This window comes from Rhinoraja longicauda, chromosome 9 (assembly GCF_053455715.1).
Source record: "Rhinoraja longicauda isolate Sanriku21f chromosome 9, sRhiLon1.1, whole genome shotgun sequence".
NCBI classification, from domain to species: Eukaryota; Metazoa; Chordata; class Chondrichthyes; order Rajiformes; family Arhynchobatidae; genus Rhinoraja; species Rhinoraja longicauda.
Genome location: NC_135961.1, coordinates 57,984,802 through 58,000,159, shown reverse-complemented (window position 1 = coordinate 58,000,159; position 15,358 = coordinate 57,984,802). Strand labels below are relative to the sequence as shown.

General features: G+C 52.4%; 1 protein-coding gene across 1 annotated transcript in view; it reads right to left on the bottom strand.

Moving 5' to 3' along the window:
- LOC144597077 (sodium/potassium/calcium exchanger 3-like) overlaps positions 1-15,358 on the bottom strand; it is a 225,775-nt gene that overhangs the window by 35,578 nt on the left and 174,839 nt on the right. The window contains 1 exon segment of the mRNA XM_078405992.1: positions 381-455. Coding sequence (XP_078262118.1) covers positions 381-455 — 75 coding nt within the window.

The window sequence follows — 15,358 nt, the reverse complement described above, 5'->3', positions numbered from 1 at the left end:
TTTTAAGTGGCCTCCCCTTTATTCTAAGACTGTGGCCACCGGTTCTGGACTCCCCCAACATTGGGAACATTTTTCTTGCATCTAGCTTGTCCAGTCCTTTTATAGTTTTATACGCCTCTATAAGATCCCCTCTCATCCTTCTAAACTCCAGTGAATACAAGCCCAGTCTTTCCAATCTTTCCATATTGTAAGACAATGATCTGTGGTTATTTGCATCTGTGGTTCCTTGTGTGTCCGTGCCTCTGGTTGGTTGTCTTCGTGAATTCCATTCCACCTCACCAACCCTCTCCTCACCTTCGCTCCCAAAATTCACCGCCAATGCTCCGCAGAGATTTCACTCCACAATCGGATGATGCACTGGAAGCAAATAGCATCCTTACCAAGATAAGCGCCATTATTGATAGTGTGTAATAACTGGAATCTCTGATCAACGACCACCACGTCAATCGCACCACCTGGAATGAAACAGAGAACGCAAACATATTACTTCAAGGTCAAAGGAGTCAAATACCTTCACTGCAAGTATTGACAGCATGAGGCAAATAAAGTTTGGTTTCATGTGGAACAAAATAATCCCTCCACAAGATTGACACAAAGTGCTGGAGTAAACTCAGTGGGTCAGGCAGCATCTCCGGAGAAAAGGAATAGGTGACGTTTCGGGTCAGAACCCTTCTTCAGACCCGCTTGAGTTACTCCAGCACTTTGTGACTATCTTCGGTATGAACCAGCATCTGCAGTTCCTTCCTACACGATCCTTGTTATTGTAAGACTATTGTAGGATTTACGAGGATGTTTCCGGGACTCGAGGGCCTGAGCTATGGGGAGAGGTCGAGCAGGCCAGGACATTATTCCTTGGAGCGCAGGAGGATGAGGGGTGATCTTATAGAACTGTATAAGATCATGAGAGGAATAGATAGAGTAAATGCACCGAGTCTTTTCACCTAGGGTAGGGGAATCGAGAACTTAAGGACATAGGTTAAAGGTGAGGGGGGGGAAATTTAATAGGAACCTGAAGGGCAACTATTTTACACAAAGGGTGGTGGGTGTAAGGAACAAGATGCTGGAGGAGGTAGCTGAAGCAGGAGCCATCACAACGTTTAAAATATATAGTTTTTTAAAACATGGATAGGACAGGTTAAGAACAGTATGGGCCCAAAGGCAGGCAAGGAACACTAGTGTAGATTGGGCCTGTTGGTGGAATGGGGCAGCGTGGAAACTGGCCCTTCAGCCCAACCTGGGCAAGATGGGCCGAAGGGACTGTTTCCACACTGTATGCACAAAGTGCTGGAGTTACTCAATGGGTCAGGCAGCATCTATGGAGGAAAGTTGTTGTGATTACCACTTGCTCTGGTGATTGCAGGTCTACCAGCGTTCAAGTAGCCTGACACCATTTGGAAGTGAGTGACCCAGCTGATTACCAGCCCATCCAACACCCTAACATGTGCACATGTGCCAATATTATACAGTGCTTGTTTTGACAAAGACAGCACCAGCCTTGCCATTGGAATACAAAAGCAGGGACGTAATGCTGAGGCTCTATAAGGCGCTGGTCAGGCTGCATTTGGAGTATTGTGAGCAAATTTGGGCTCCATATCTGAGGAAGGATGTGCTGGCTCTGGAGAGGGTCCAGACGAGGTTTACAAGAATGATCCCAGGAATGAGTGGGTTAGCATATGATGAGGGTTTGACACCACCGGGCCTGTACTCGCTGGGGTTTAGAAGGTTGAGGGGGGGGACCTCATTGAAACTTACAGAATAATGAAAGGCATAGAGTGGATGTGGAAAGGATGTTTCCACTGGTGGGAGAGTCTAGGGCCAGAGGTCACAGCCTCAGAATTAAAGGGTGCTCTTTTAGAAAGGAGGTGAGGAGGAACTTCATTAGTCAGAGGGTAGTTAATCTGTGAAACTCTGCCACAGAGGGCTGTGGAGGCCAAGTCAGTGGATATTTTTAAGGCAGAGACAGACGAATTCTTGATTAGAACGGATGTCAAGGGTTATGGGGAGTTGGCAGGAAAATGGGACTAGGAGGCAGAGATCAGCCATGATTGAATGGCGGAGTAGACTCGATGGGCCGAACGGCCTAATTCTACTCCCATAACCTGTGAACTTGTGAATGAGCAGTCAACGTTCCCACTGGCACGTTTGCTGACATCTTTCGTTCCTCAAACTCACAGCGATCGCATGAGAAACATCCACTGTGAGATGCAGTTTTAAGTGGGCAGTATCCAGGGAACTTATTGGAATTGTTTAAAATCAAATCTAATTATTTGTTTTTTTTAAAAATCACGGTGATGTACAGAAGCAATTCAGTCCAGTCAGCTGATATTAGACAAAACACTAACGACTTTATTCCCAGTCATGTCCTGGCTTCAGTTCAGGCAAGGATAATCAGCTGCTAACCCAGTGGGAGCCGAGTGAGTAGTTCACTGTGTTAATTAACACTAACACTGTACAAGAGAACCAACACAGGACTTGGACCACATGACCTTGTGAAGAGTGCTTGAACAGGCTCCTCTATCTACATAGATCAAAGAACAGTGCAGCACAAGAACAGGCCCTTTGGCCCACGATGTCTACGCCGAACATGATGCCAAGACTAACTCTTACCTGCCTGTACATAATCCACATCCCTTCATATCCAAAATTCTCTTAATTTAGTTTAGTTTAGAGATACAGCGCGAAAACAGGCCCTTTGGCCCACAGTCCGCACCCACCAGCGATCCCCGCGCACTATCCACACCAGGGACAATTTACATTTATACCAAGCCAATTAACCTACTAGCCTGTATGTCTTTGGACTGTGGGAGGAAACCAAAGGTCTCGGAGAAAGCCCACGCAGGTCACAGGGAGAGCTGTGGTGTGCTGGGGCAGCAGGGCGAAGGCCGCAGACGCCAATAGGATTAACTGGGATCAGCCAATCTTCCCTGTCCCGCCTGCAACTGGTCCAAAACGCCGCAGCGAGACTCCTGACGGGTACCCGTAAAAGGGACCACATCACCCCGATTCTGGCCTCTCTCCACTGGCTCCCTGTACGGTACAGAATCAACTTCAAGCTCCTCCTATTCACGTATAAAGCCCTAAATGGACACTCCCCCCCTACATCAAAAATCTTCTAACCCCCCTCTCTAACTCCAGGTCCCTCAGGTCGGCCGACTTGGGGCTATTCACTATCCCGCGGTCTAGGCTTAAACTCAGGGGTGACCGCGCTTTTGCGGTTGCAGCTCCTAGACTGTGGAACAGCATCCCTCTCCCCATCAGAACTGCCCCCTCCATCGACTCCTTTAAGTCCAGGCTCAAAACATATTTCTACTCCCTAGCGTTTGAGGCTCATTGAGGAGGCGCTGTGAACTGTTTGCGTGCTACTGTATGTTTTCATTTTTTTTCTATTGGAACCTAATCAAATGTACAGCACTTTGGTCAACGTGGGTTGTTTTTAAATGTTCTATACAAATAAAATTGACTTGACTTGACTTGACTTAACAATCTCATCAGGAAGGCTGGCTCCGTCCTGGGGGCGGAGTTGGATTCATGGGAGGTGGTCTTGGAGGGGACCAACTGCAGAGCATCCTGGACAATACGGCTCACCTCCCCCCCCCCTCCATGACACACTGGTCAACCTGAGGAGCACCTTCAGCAACAGACTGGTTCCACCAAGATGCAGGACAGAACGCCGCAAGAGATCCCTCTTCCCTGTGGCTATCAAGCTATACAACTCCTCCCCCTTCTGTCGTGGGGTAGACTGAGACTGACTCCCCTCCACCCCCCCCCCCCCCCAATCTTTGCACATCCCCAATCCTTTCCACTCATCGCTTTCATTTCATGTTTCATGTACTTTGTGTTTTTATGACTTGTTGACAGATCAATTTTGCTCCTGGTATAAATAAAGTTCTATCGTATCGTATCGTACAAACTCCGCACAGACAAGCGCCCGTGGTCAGGATCGAACCCTGCGCTGTAAGGTAGTTGCTCTACCGCTACGCCACTTAATTGCAACTATCACATGTGCCTCTACCACCACCCTCAGTCGCACGTTCCAGGCACTCACTACCCTCTCTGTAATAAAACTAGCCCCGTACATCTCCTTTAAACATTGCCCCTCTCGCCTTAAAGCTGCGCCCTGTAGTATTTGATTTTTCCATCCTGGGCGAAAAGGTTCTGACTGTCTACCCTATCTGTGTCAAGGGTTGCCAACTTTCTCACTCCCAAATAAAGAACAAAAAGGTGATGTCACCGCCCCGCGCCCCACATGACCTCACCCATCCAGCGGCCACGTGCTCCCGCTCCACCAATGGCGGCCGCCCGGGCCGGGAGGCGGGTTGCTATGCAACCTCCATTAGGCAGCCCATGGGCCTCCGGGCCTACACTGTCCGGGCCTACAGCGGCCCCCGGGCCTCCAGTGTCCGGGCCTAAAGCACCCCCCCGGGCTTACAGTGTCTGGGCCTACAGCACCACCCGGGCCTAATACAGGACAAGGGTGGTCCCGTACGGGACAAACCAATTTAGCCCAATATACGGGATGTCCTGGCTAATACGGGACAGTTGGCAACCCTACCTGTGCCTCTCATAGTTTTATATACAGCACATAACTTTATAAGCGGGATTTCCCAATAACTATGCTTTGAATCCTAATTTAAATATTATAATATAATGATATTTAAATATTTTAATCATAAAATATTATATTTTATTTGGACAGGTACATGGATAGGACAGGTTTAGTGAGTTATGGGGCAAGCGCGGGCAGGTGGGACCAGTGTAGATGGGACATGTCGGTCGGCATGGGCCAGTTGGGCCGAAGTGCCCGTTTCCACGCTGTATCACTCTGTGGCTACCACAGAGATAGGGTGGACTTTCAGAACCCTTTCCCCTGGTTGTAAATATCTTCTATAACTAGAAGACATAGTTATAAGGTCAGAGGAAAACGTTTTAATGGAGATGCGTGGGGCAGTTCTTTTTCCACACAGAGTGGTAGGTGCCTGGAACGCGCCGACACTGGTAGTAATGGAAGCAGATGCACTGGTGGCGTTTATGGGGTTGTAGATAGGCGCATAAATATGTAGGGAATGAAGGGATCAGGAGCACGTACAGGCAGAAGGGTTTAGTTTATGTTCGGCACGGCCATCACAGGCCAAAGGACCTGTTGCTCAGCTGTGCTGTTCCATGTCCAAGATGGAAATGTGCAGACAGTGGTGACGCAAACATAGTCCAGGGTCAAATATCACACCCTGTCAATAAGTCCTCAGTTAGAGTCATAGAATGATATAGCATGGAAACAGGCCCTTTGGCCCAACGTGCCCAAAATGTTCCATCTACACTAGTCCCACCTGCCTGCGTTTGGCCCATATCCCTCTAAACCAGTCCTATCCATGTACCAGTCCAATTGTATCTTAAACATTGCAATAAACCTGCCTCAACTTCCTCCCCCGGCAGCTTGTTCCATATACTCACACACCCTTTATGTGAAAAAGTTACCCCTCAGATTCCTATTGAATCTTCTCCCCCCACCTGAGGGATTAAAAGTACCATTAGCAAATTTGCAGATGGTGCAAAGCTGGGTGGTAGTGTGAACTGTGAGGAAGATGCTATGAGGTTGCAGGGTGACTTGGACAGGTTGTGTGAGTGGGCGGATGCATGGCAGATGCAGTTTAATGTGGGTAAGTGTGAGGTTATCCACTTTGGTGGTAAGAATAGGAAGGCAGAGTATTATCTGAATGGTGTCAAGTTAGGAAAAGGGGACGTACAACGAGATCTGGGTGTCCTAGTGCATCAGTCACTGAAAGGAAGCATGCAGGTACAGCAGGCAGTGAAGAAAGCCAATGGAATGTTGGCCTTCATAACAAGAGGAGTTGAGTATAGGAGCAAAGAGGTCCTTCTGCAGTTGTACAGGGCCTTAGTGAGACCGCACCTGGAGTACTGTGTGCAGTTTTGGTCTCCAAATTGGAGGAAGGATATTCCTGCTATTGAGGGCGTGCAGCGTAGGTTTACTAGGTTAATTCCCGGAATGGCGGGACTGTCATATGTTGAAAGACTGGAGCGACTAGGCTTGTATACACTGGAATTTAAAAGGATGAGAGGAGATCTTATCGAAACGTATAAGATTATTAAGGGGTTGGACACGTTAGAGGCAGGAAACATGTTCCCAATGTTGGGGGAGTCCAGAACAAGGGGCCACAGTTTAAGAATAAGGGTTAGGCCATTTAGAACTGAGATGAGGAAAAACCTTTTTCAGTCAGAGAGTTGTGAATCTGTGGAATTCTCTGCCTCAGAAGGCAGTGGAGGCCAATTCTCTGAATACATTCAAGGGAGAGCTAGATAGAGCTCTTAAGGATAGCGGAGTCAGGGGATATGGGGAGAAGGCAGGAACGGGGTACTGATTGAGAATGATCAGCCATGATCACATTGAATGGCGGTGCTGGCTCGAAGGGCCGAATGGCCTCCTCCTGCACCTATTGTCTATTGTATATTGTCACAGTATTTTAAACCTATGTCCTCTGGTTCTCGATTCCCCTACTCTGGGCAAGAGACTCTGTGCGTCTACCCGATCTATTCCTCTCATAATTTTATACACGATATACATGCATAAACACCTCATCCTCCTGCGCACCAGGGAACAGAGTCCCAGAAACTCAAACTCAACCCGTTCCCACGTGTGAATGTTTAAAAGCAAATCCCACGTCTTAAACTGAGCAATAACGTACCTATTAGTTAAGGAGTTAAATCTCAAATCCATGTGCTGCTGTGCTTGGAGGAACTCAGCTAGTCATAAGACAGATGCCAATGTTGCCCATTTGATGAAAGACATCAGAGCATCTGGCTTTTGTTTGCAGGAACGTGTCTGACCAGATGCAGTACACACTTGCTGTTTGTCTATAAGTTGCCCCTTTCACTCCCTTCTAGCACACATCAAGCATGCCTCACATCTGGGAGGACTGATTCGGCAATTAGATGGGTTTATTTAACTCCGTCGACTGCTTCAAATACTTGGAGCATTTTCCTTAAACAAACAGGGCGGCACAGTGGTAGAGTTGGTGCCTTACAGTGCCAGGGATCGATCCTGACTGCGGGTGCTGGCTGTGCCGAGTTTGTGCGTTCTCCCTTGTACGTTCTCCCTGTGACCTGCGTGGGTTTTCTCCGGGTGCTCCGGTTTCCTCCCAACGCTCCAAAGACGCACAGGTTTGCAGGTTACTTGGCTTCAGTAGTGTGTGTGTAGGATAGTGTTAGTGTACGGGGATCGCTGGTCGGCTTAGACTCGGTGGGCCGAAGGGCCTGTTTCCACGCTGTATCGCTAAACTAAAGAAGTATGTGTCCGTCAGTAAATATTTCCAATCAACTTTTGCTGATTATCTTGTGTTCAGTTTATTGTGGTTAGACTCCACTGGATGTAGACTTCTGTATTCTCTGCAAATCACAGCGACACTGCACATTCCAGCTCTGAAACCTCCCTCTCCCTCAAGCCTCGGCCCACCTGCTGCCAATTTAAATAGACTCACACCTATTCCTCCCCCTCCCCCTCCACCTCCCCCCACATCCCTTCCTCAGGCTTCACAATTCACAACTTCTCAAACCTTTTGTGCAGCAATTTCTGTTTTAATCTCTGGCATTTGTTCCAACCATCTGCCGATCAAAACGTGTGTGCTCACCTATAATCTGCCACGCTTTGTGCTGCCTCCCCTCTCTTCCAGCTTTCTTTCCGTCTTCCCCCCCACCCCCACATCACATCACTCTGAAGAAAGGTCCCAACCTGAAACATCACCCATCCATGTTCTCCAGAGACGCTGCCTGACCTACTGAGTTACTCCAGGACCTTGTGTGTCTTTTTTGCTCCCAATTTAACAAAGTTAAGACATCAGAGCCCCCTTGCAGACAATTTACCATCTTTCCTTCCTATTTCCTGAAGGGGCCTTGCAGCAAAGTTCTGGTTGATCTGTGTTTAAAAGCCAGTGAGCTATTTTCTCAAGGGTTGTACATAACGATAACAGATGTTGTGCTGATGATGAGTAATCGGAATAACAGGACCTGGGACAAAAATAGACACAAAGCGCAAGAGTAGCTCAACGGGCCATCTCTGGAAGATGATAGATGTTTCAGGTCGTGACTCTACTCCTTTATCTTCAGAGATGCTGCCTGACCCGCTGAGTAACTCCAGCGCTTTGTGTCTATGATTGGTATAAACCAGCATCTGCAGTTCATTGTTTCTATGTTGACTTGGGTTAAACACAAAATGCTGGAGTAACTCAGTGGGACAGGCAGCGTCTCTGGAGAGAAGGAATTGGTGGCGTTTCCTGGTGACAGTCAGGCAGCATCTGTGGAGAACTTGGATGGGTGACGTTTCTGGTCGGGACCCTCCTTGCCATGAGGATCATGAATCGAAATGTCACCTATCCATGCTCTCCAGAGGTGCTCCCTGACCCACTGAGTTAGTCCAACACATTGTACCTTCTTTAAGTGAATATAAAATAGAGTAGGTGACGTTTCGGGTCGGGGTCCTTCTTCAGACTGATTGGACGTGGGGAGAGGGACGTAGGGGGGGGGGGGGGGGGCAGGGGAGAGGGAAGGGAGCTGGGAGAGAGGAGAAGCAGAACAAAGCGTGACAGCCACAGGGCGTTTGTCTCAGCCCCCCCCCAACACTCAGTCTGAAGAAGTGTCCCGACCTGAAAGGTCACCTATCCATGTTCTCCAGAGACTAGAAAATGGTCCTCAGCTACTATTTACCCCACTGGAGACCCTCGCACTATCTTTAATCCGACTTTACAGGACTTTATCTTGCACCAAACGTTATTCCCTTATCATGCATCTGTACACTGCGGACGGCTCGATTGTAATCATGGATAGAGTGTCCACTGACTGGATCAGCACGCAACACGAGCTTTTCACACGTGACAATAAACATAGAAACACAGAAAATAGGTGCAGGAGGAGTCCATTTGGCCCTTCGAGCCAGCACCGCCATTCATTGTGATCATGGCTGATCACCTACAATCAGTAACCCGTGCCTGCCTTCTCCCCATATCCCTTGATTCCACTAGCCCCTAGAGCTCTGTCTAACTCTCTTTTAAATCCATCCAGTGAATTGGCCTCCACTGCCCTCTGTGGCAGAGAATTCCACAAATTCACAACTCGCTGGGTGAAAATATTTCATCTCACCTCAGTTCTAAATGGCCTCCCTTTTATTCTTAGACTGTGTCCCCTGGTTCTGGACTCCCCCAACATTGGGAACATTTTTCCTGCAACTAAAATTAAACTAAAGAAAGCTACCTACTAAATTACTCCAGCACTTTGTGTCCTTTTGTGTAAACCAGCATCTGTAGTTCTGGTTTCTAAATTAGACGCAATTACTCTCTATCATGCAGTTCTTGTTTCGGTTAATGTTCTAATTATTTGGAACAGCCATTGACCAACCCACCCATTTGTCCCTTGACACTGCAAAATTGACCCACGAACTGTATGTCACTTGAAACGCAACTGTTGAAACGCAACTGTTGAAACACAACGTCTCTACTTAGAAGGCTTAGGAGGTTCAGCAGGCCCCCGACAACTCTCACCAACTTCTACAGATGCACTGTAGAAAGCATCTTATCAAGGATGCATCACAACACAGTTTGGGAACAGCTCCATCCAAGACCGCAAGAAATTGCAGCGAATTGTGGACGCAGCCCAGACCATCACACAAATCAACCTCCCTTCCATTGGCTCCATTTATAGCTCGCGCGTCCTCGGCAAGGCCAGCATTGTAATCAAGGACCAGTGTTCCACCCCGGCCACTCCCTCTTCTCCCCTCTCCCATCGGGCAAGAGGTACAGAAGTGTAAAAAACGCACACCTCCAGATTCAGGGACAGTTTCTCCCCCAGTTGTTATCAGGCAACTGAACCATCCTACCAACAACCAGAGAGCGGTCCTGAACGACTATCTACCTCATCGGTGACGGTTTCTCGCGTGCACGATTTATCGGGGTTGGCCTTTCGTCTGTCAGATTAACAAACGCAGCTCTGCGCGTTGAAAGAGGCTTCCCGTTCGTACCAACCACGCTGATCCGAGACACCAAGCCTAACATTTGGTCGGCAACAAGGGCTGAAAATAGAAGTGACAAACGTCACCGAGAAAGCAACCGAGCTTGGACTCGGCGGAACGGAGCTTTTGAATTCCGATGCTGAGCACAACATTAAGACGATAATAGAACCAGTTACAGCTTTATAAACATATCCATCTGTTGTACTATAAGAAAATAACTGCAGATGCTGGTACAAATCGATATATTCACAAAATGCTGGAGTAACTCAGCAGGTCAGGCAGCATCTCGGGAGAGAAGGAATGGGTGACGTTTCGGGTCGAGACCCTTCTTCAGACCCTTCTTCTGAAGAAGGGTCTCGACCCGAATCGTCACCCATTCCTTCTCTCCTGAGATGCTGCCTGACCTGCTGAGTTACTCCAGCATTTTGTGAATAAATCCACCTGTTGTACTAATATGAGACATTGTATCATCAGCTCACCGAAGTGTTGGGAATGTCTCCTGAAATCTCTATTTACACACCCAGGAAGGTCACACGCTGGCAGAAAATACTAATTAAACTCCAATTTCTTTCCTGCTGATCTCAATGGTCTTTGGAAGAAGGGTGTTTCGGATTAAAATTCGCCAGGTCCTTCCCAGTGCACTTCGGGGATCGGTGCAGATGCAGGATTTTTAATGGATATGTAGCGTGTTGATAAAGGCAAGGAGCCAGGTATTTTGGGAAGGTATATTTATTGGTTCGTGGGTCTCAGACGGGTCTAGTCTGCCGGAATGGCTTGGCGCCCAAACCTTGTCCTTTTATACCTGAGTCCAGGACCGCCTCCCGGGACTGGTCCATTCCCGTGCCGAGGGGTCGGTAGTAGTATGGCCCGACCCTTGGGAGCCGCCACAGTACCCCCCCCCAGATCCGGAGGCACGAAACGCACTGGTGGTCGCACAACCCGACCGGACCGCGTACGGTAATCGGTTGACAGAGGGGCCGGCGGAGGCACAGTTGGAGAGACAGGCGGTGGGACCCGCAAAGGGGGGCGACCTCGTGGCCGAGGCTGGGCCACCCGTACCGGTTGGTCGATGTCTAAGTGGGCCGGCTTCAGGCGGTCAATTGACACGGCCTCCGGCCGGCCCCCCATGTCCAAAACAAAGGTTGTCTGCCCGTGCTCCAGCACCCGGTACGGGCCTTCATACGGCCTCTGGAGTGGCGCCTGGTGGGCGTCACGGCGCAGGAACACAAAGGCGCAGTCCTGGAGGGCCGATGGCACGTAAGGGCGGAATGTCCCATGGCGGGACGTCGGCACGGGTGCGAGCTTGCCAACTCGCTCTCGGAGGCGATGTAGGGTGGATGAGGGCGGTTCCTCTCGCCCCGGCAACGAGGGCACGAACTCCCCGGGCACCGTGAGCGGAGACCCGTAGACGAGCTCCGCTGAGGATGAAGCCAGGTCTTCCTTGGGGGCAGTCCGGATGCCCAGCAAAACCCATGGTAGCTCGTCCATCCAGTCGGGGCCGGCGAGTCGCGCCTTCAGCGCTGCCTTCAGCTGCCGGTGGAACCTCTCCACCAAGCCGTTTGCCTGCGGGTGATAGGCCGTGGTGTGGTGCAGCCGCACGCCCAACAGGTGGGCCATGGCCGACCACAGCTCGGAGGTGAACTGTGGCCCCCGGTCCGATGAGATGACCACCGGCACACCAAAGCGAGCAATCCAGTGCGCGGCCAACGCACGAGCGCATGTGGCTGTAGATGTATCAGCCAGTGGTATGGCCTCCGGCCACCGCGTGAAGCGGTCCACCACCGTGAAGAGGTGGGTGATGCCCCGGGACGGCGGGAGCGGGCCCACAATGTCCACGTGCAGGTGGTCGAAACGGCGGCAGGGTAGACCGATCCCTTGGAGTGGCGCCCGGACGTGGCGTTGAATTTTCGACGTCTGGCACGGAATGCAGGTGCGGGCCCATTGGCCAACCTGCTTGCGCAGACCATGCCACATGAACCGCGCAGCTACCAAGGAGATCGTTGCCCGGATGGATGGGTGAGCCAGCCCGTGGACCACGTCGAACACCCTCCTGCGCCACGCGGCCGGGACGATGGGGCGCGGCTGACCTGCCGACACATCGCAAAGTATCGTCGTCGCTCCGGGGCCGAGGGGAACATCCTCAAGGCGGAGGCCAGAGATGGCAGTCCGGTAGGCGGGCATCTCCCCGTCCGTTAGTTGGGCCTCCGCCAGGGCAGAATAATCAATGCCGGGTGCCACTTCTAACACGGCATTGATGGCGGGGCGAGACAATGCGTCGGCCACCCGGTTTTCCTTCCCCTCGATAAAGCGGATGGAGGTGGTAAATTCGGATATGTAGGCCAACTGGCGCTGCTGTCGGGCGGACCATGGGTCGGAGACCTTTGCCAGGGCGAAAGTGAGCGGCTTGTGGTCCGTGTAAGCGGTGAACGGGCGGCCCTCCAGAAAATAGCGGAAGTGACGAACGGCCAGGTACAGGGCGAGGAGCTCGCGGTCGAAAGCGCTGTACTTCTTCTGGGCGTTGTCGAGGTGCCGGCTGAAGAAGGCCAGGGGGCGCCACCCCCCGTCCGTGAGTTGCTCTAGTACGCCACCAACCGCCAACTCTGAGGCGTCCACCGTAAGGGCTGTCGGGGCATCCTCCCGTGGGTGAACAAGCAGCACAGCCAGAGCCAGGGCCTCCTTCGCGCCGTCAAAGGCTGCTACGGCCCCGTCGGTCCACACGACGGTCTTACGCTTGCCCGCCAGCAGCTCGTATAGCGGCCGCATGATGTGGGCCGCGGATGGCAGGAACCGGTGATAAAATGCCACCATGCCGACGAACTCCTGCAGGCCACGCACCGAGGACGGACGGGGAAACCGGCGGATGGCGTCTACTTTGTCCGGCAGGGGAACCGCTCCTTGCGAGGACACACGGTGGCCGAGAAAGTCGATGGTGGCCACGCCAAAGCGGCACTTGGCGAGGTTTATGGCCAACCCGTGTTCGCTGAGCCGCTGGAAAAGCTGCCGGAGGTGAGCACAGTGCTCCTGCCGCGAGCGGCTGGCTACCAAGATGTCGTCGAGGTAGACGAACAGGAAATCCAACCCGCGACAAACGCCGTTCATTAATCGTTGGAATGACTGGGCGGCGTTCTTGAGGCCGAACGGCATCCGTACGAACTCGTAGAGTCCGAACGGCGTGATGATTGCCGTCTTGGGTACATCCTCCGGGTGGACCGGGATCTGGTTGTAACCTCGCACCAGATCCACCTTTGAAAATATCGTGGCCCCAGCCAAATGGGCGTTGAAGTCCTGGATGTGGGGCACGGGGTATCGGTCCTCGGCGGTAGCGACGTTCAGCCGCCGATAATCCCCGCAAGGCCTCCAGCCCCCGTTTGCCTTGGGGACCATGTGGAGTGGAGATGCCCATGGGCTGTTGGAAGGGCGGACGATCCCCAAGGACTCCATCGTACGGAACTCCTGTCGTGCCAGGCGTAGTTTCTCAGGCGGGAGTCGGCGTGCTCGTGCGTGGAGGGGTGGGCCGGTAGTCGTGATGTAATGGTACACCCCATGCTTGGGGGTCGATGACCGGAATTGCGGGGCCATAATATCCGGAAAGTCCGCCAGCACCCGAGCGAAATGGGAGTCCACGGACGACAGCGGGCGTATAACGGGGTCATTCAGCCGCAACGCGATGGGCTCCATCGTGGCGGAGTGGACCAAGCGCTGCTGCCTGACGTCCACGAGGAGAGAATGAGCCCGCAGAAAGTCGGCCCCGAGCAACGGCTGGGAGACGTCGGCGATCGTAAACAGCCACGTAAAATGACTGGCGCCGAAAACGATGTGGACCGTGCGGACGCCATACGTCTGGATAATGCTCCCATTTGCCGCGGTGAGGATGGGCCCCCGCTTCCCAGAACGAATGTCCAGCGGCGAAGGTGGCAGGACGCTCAGCTCCGCCCCGGTATCCACGAGGAAGCGGCTCCCGGACCGCCGATCCCAGGCGAAGAGGCGGTGAATCTGGCCGGCCACCGCAGGGACTATTGGTAGCCGGCCCCGGCGTTTCCCGGAAATGTGCACGGCTGGCGGCATTGTCGGGCTGCCGCACCCCAGCGCTGGTGGTAATAACACCAGTACCTCTTGCTGGTGCTGGCTGGAGCCTGCTGATGTGGGACTGCAGGTGCACGACCCGCAATGGCCACCGGGGGCGATCTCGCAGGCCTCCGGGACGTAGCTGTCACTCCTTCCACAGCTCCCCCGCCCGACCGGAGAAAATCGGAGCTTCTCGAGTGACGTTTAGCGCACTGACGTCATCACGGCGCGCCGCCCACAGCGCGTCCGCGCGCCTGCCGAGGGCCCGGGTGTCTTCAAAGGAGACGTCGGTGAGCTGCAGGCGAATGTCGGCCGGCAGCAGGTGCAGGTATGTATACTCGAACATCAGGCACGGTCTGTGCCCGTCGAGCAGCGCGACCATCTCCTTCAGGAGGCTAGATGGGCGCCGGTCACCGAGGCCTGGCATGTGGAGGAGCCTTTCGGCCCGCTCCATTCGGGTTAGCCCGTAGGTTTGGAGCAGCAGCTCCTTAAGGGCTTTATATTTACCGTCGGCCGGTGGGTCCTGGAGGAACTCCGTTACCTCTTCGGCCGTGTCCTGGTCAAGGGCTCCCACCAGGTGGAAAAACCGGGTGTCATCCCTTGTGATGCCCTGCAGCTGGAACTGGGCCTCCGCTTGGTAAAACCAAATGCGAGCCCGGGTGGTCCAGAAGGTCGGGAGCTTGATTCCTACCGCGTCGACAGCTGGGGCCTGGTCGGCCTGCGAGCCGGACGGGCGGTCGAATTCTGTTTCTTTGTCCATCCTAATGAATGGACCGTCGAGGTCACCAATGTAGCGTGTTGATAAAGGCAAGGAGCCAGGTATTTTGGGAAGGTATATTTATTGGTTCGTGGGTCTCAGACGGGTCTAGTCTGCCGGAATGGCTTGGCGCCCAAACCTTGTCCTTTTATACCTGAGTCCAGGACCGCCTCCCGGGACTGGTCCATTCCCGTGCCGAGGGGTCGGTAGTAGTATGGCCCGACCCTTGGGAGCCGCCACAGATAGAAGATTTTTGACAAATTCCATTTTTTCCCCCACGATTGCAGAAGTGATATGAAGACCATCCAAAGGTTCCTGAAGCCTGCTCTGAATCCTCAGTCCCAATGCCAAAGAATAGCTGGCACGCTATCGTTATCCCCGCACGGCCCCAGCACCCAAACATCAATATTATTAACACAGCACAACATGCCCCCTGGGTCACTGGCAAGCAAGCAATAAAGATTTGGATTTTTCTTTTAGATTTAGAGATACAGCGCGGAAACAGGCCCTTCGGCCCACCGCGTCCG